Source organism: Malurus melanocephalus, unplaced genomic scaffold (assembly GCF_030028575.1).
Source record: "Malurus melanocephalus ecotype Western Australia unplaced genomic scaffold, MMel_1.1 scaffold_1385, whole genome shotgun sequence".
Classification (NCBI taxonomy): domain Eukaryota; kingdom Metazoa; phylum Chordata; class Aves; order Passeriformes; family Maluridae; genus Malurus; species Malurus melanocephalus.
The window spans coordinates 1-1158 of record NW_026624617.1 but is presented as its reverse complement, the minus strand read 5'-3'; the positions used below and the strand labels follow the sequence as shown (position 1 = coordinate 1158).

At 53.8% G+C, this 1158-nt stretch overlaps 1 protein-coding gene across 1 annotated transcript in view; it reads right to left on the bottom strand.

Annotated features, from left to right (window-relative positions):
* ANKRD16 (ankyrin repeat domain 16) overlaps positions 1 to 1056 on the bottom strand; it is a 16192-nt gene extending 15136 nt beyond the window's left edge. Inside the window, exons 1-2 of the mRNA XM_057387814.1 lie at positions 420 to 1056; positions 4 to 333 (exon numbers count right to left, since the gene is read on the bottom strand). Coding sequence (XP_057243797.1) covers positions 4 to 323 — 320 coding nt within the window. The 5' untranslated portion in view covers positions 324 to 333; positions 420 to 1056. The remainder of the gene's footprint in view (positions 1 to 3; positions 334 to 419) is intronic.
* Between the last annotated feature and the right edge of the window lie 102 nt (positions 1057 to 1158).

Below are 1158 nucleotides of genomic sequence, written 5' to 3'. Positions count from 1 at the left end.
TTCTTCAAGCAGTCCACGCTGGCGCCGCTCTCCAGGAGCAAGGCCACACACTCCTGGTGGCCCATGGAAGCTGCCTCATGGATGGGCCTCTTGTAGTCCCCGTTGGCCACCTCGATGTCCATCCCAAAATCGCGGATCAGGAATTCCAGCACGTCCCGGTGACCGAACCGCGCCGCTCTGTGCAGCAGGGTGTCTCCCAAAGGTCCCCAGCGCCCGTCGGGAGCCTCTGGAATGTCACCCAAGCTCAGCTCATCCCGCAGCTCRTCCAGCTTTCCCTCCTGGACCAGCCTCAGGAGCCGCCGCGGCCTCTCCTGCTCTGCCATGGGGCCGGGCCTGAGGAGGAAAAGAGGTAAAAAATCAGGATTTGGGGTTGGGAATGGGGGAAATTGCAGTGGGGATAAACAGGAAAGAGGTTTTACCTCAGGAGAAGCAGGGCCTGGTGTTTACAACCAGAAAAATGGGAATTTTTCCCTCAGAAAATCCGCAAACCCCCGCGGCCTCTCCTGCTCTGCCATGGAGCCAGGCCTGAGGGGGAAATGAAGTAGAAAATTGGGATTTTGGGGTTGGAAATGGAGGGATATCGTTGTTGGGATAAGTGGGAATGAGGTTTGCCCTCAGGAGAAGCAGAGCCTGGTGTTTATGTCCAGAAAAATGGGAATCTTTCTCTCAGGAAATCCACAGATCGCCACAGCCTCTCTGGCTCTGCCATGGAGCTGGGGCCTGAGGGGAAAAAGGCAAAAAATTTGGGATTTGGGGTTGGGAATAGGGGGAAATTGCAGTGGGGATAAACAGGAGTGAGGTTTTTCCTCAGGAGAAGCAGGGCCTGGTGTTTACATCTATAAAAATGGAAATTTTTCCCTCAGGAAATCCGCAAACCCCCACGGCCTCTCCTGCTCTGCCATGGAGCCAGGCCTGAGGGGGAAAAGAGGTAGAAAATTGGGATTTTGGGGTTGGGAATGGAGGGATATCATTGTTGGGATAAGTGGGAATGAGGTTTTCCCTCAGGAGAAGCAGAGCCTGGTGTTTATGTCCAGGAAAACGGGAATTTTTCCCTCAGAAAAAAAAAAAACAAACCCTGAGGGCTCTCCCACTCTGCCGTGGAGCCAGGCCTGAGGGGAAAAAAGGTAAAAAATCAGGATTTGGGGTTGGGAGTGAGGG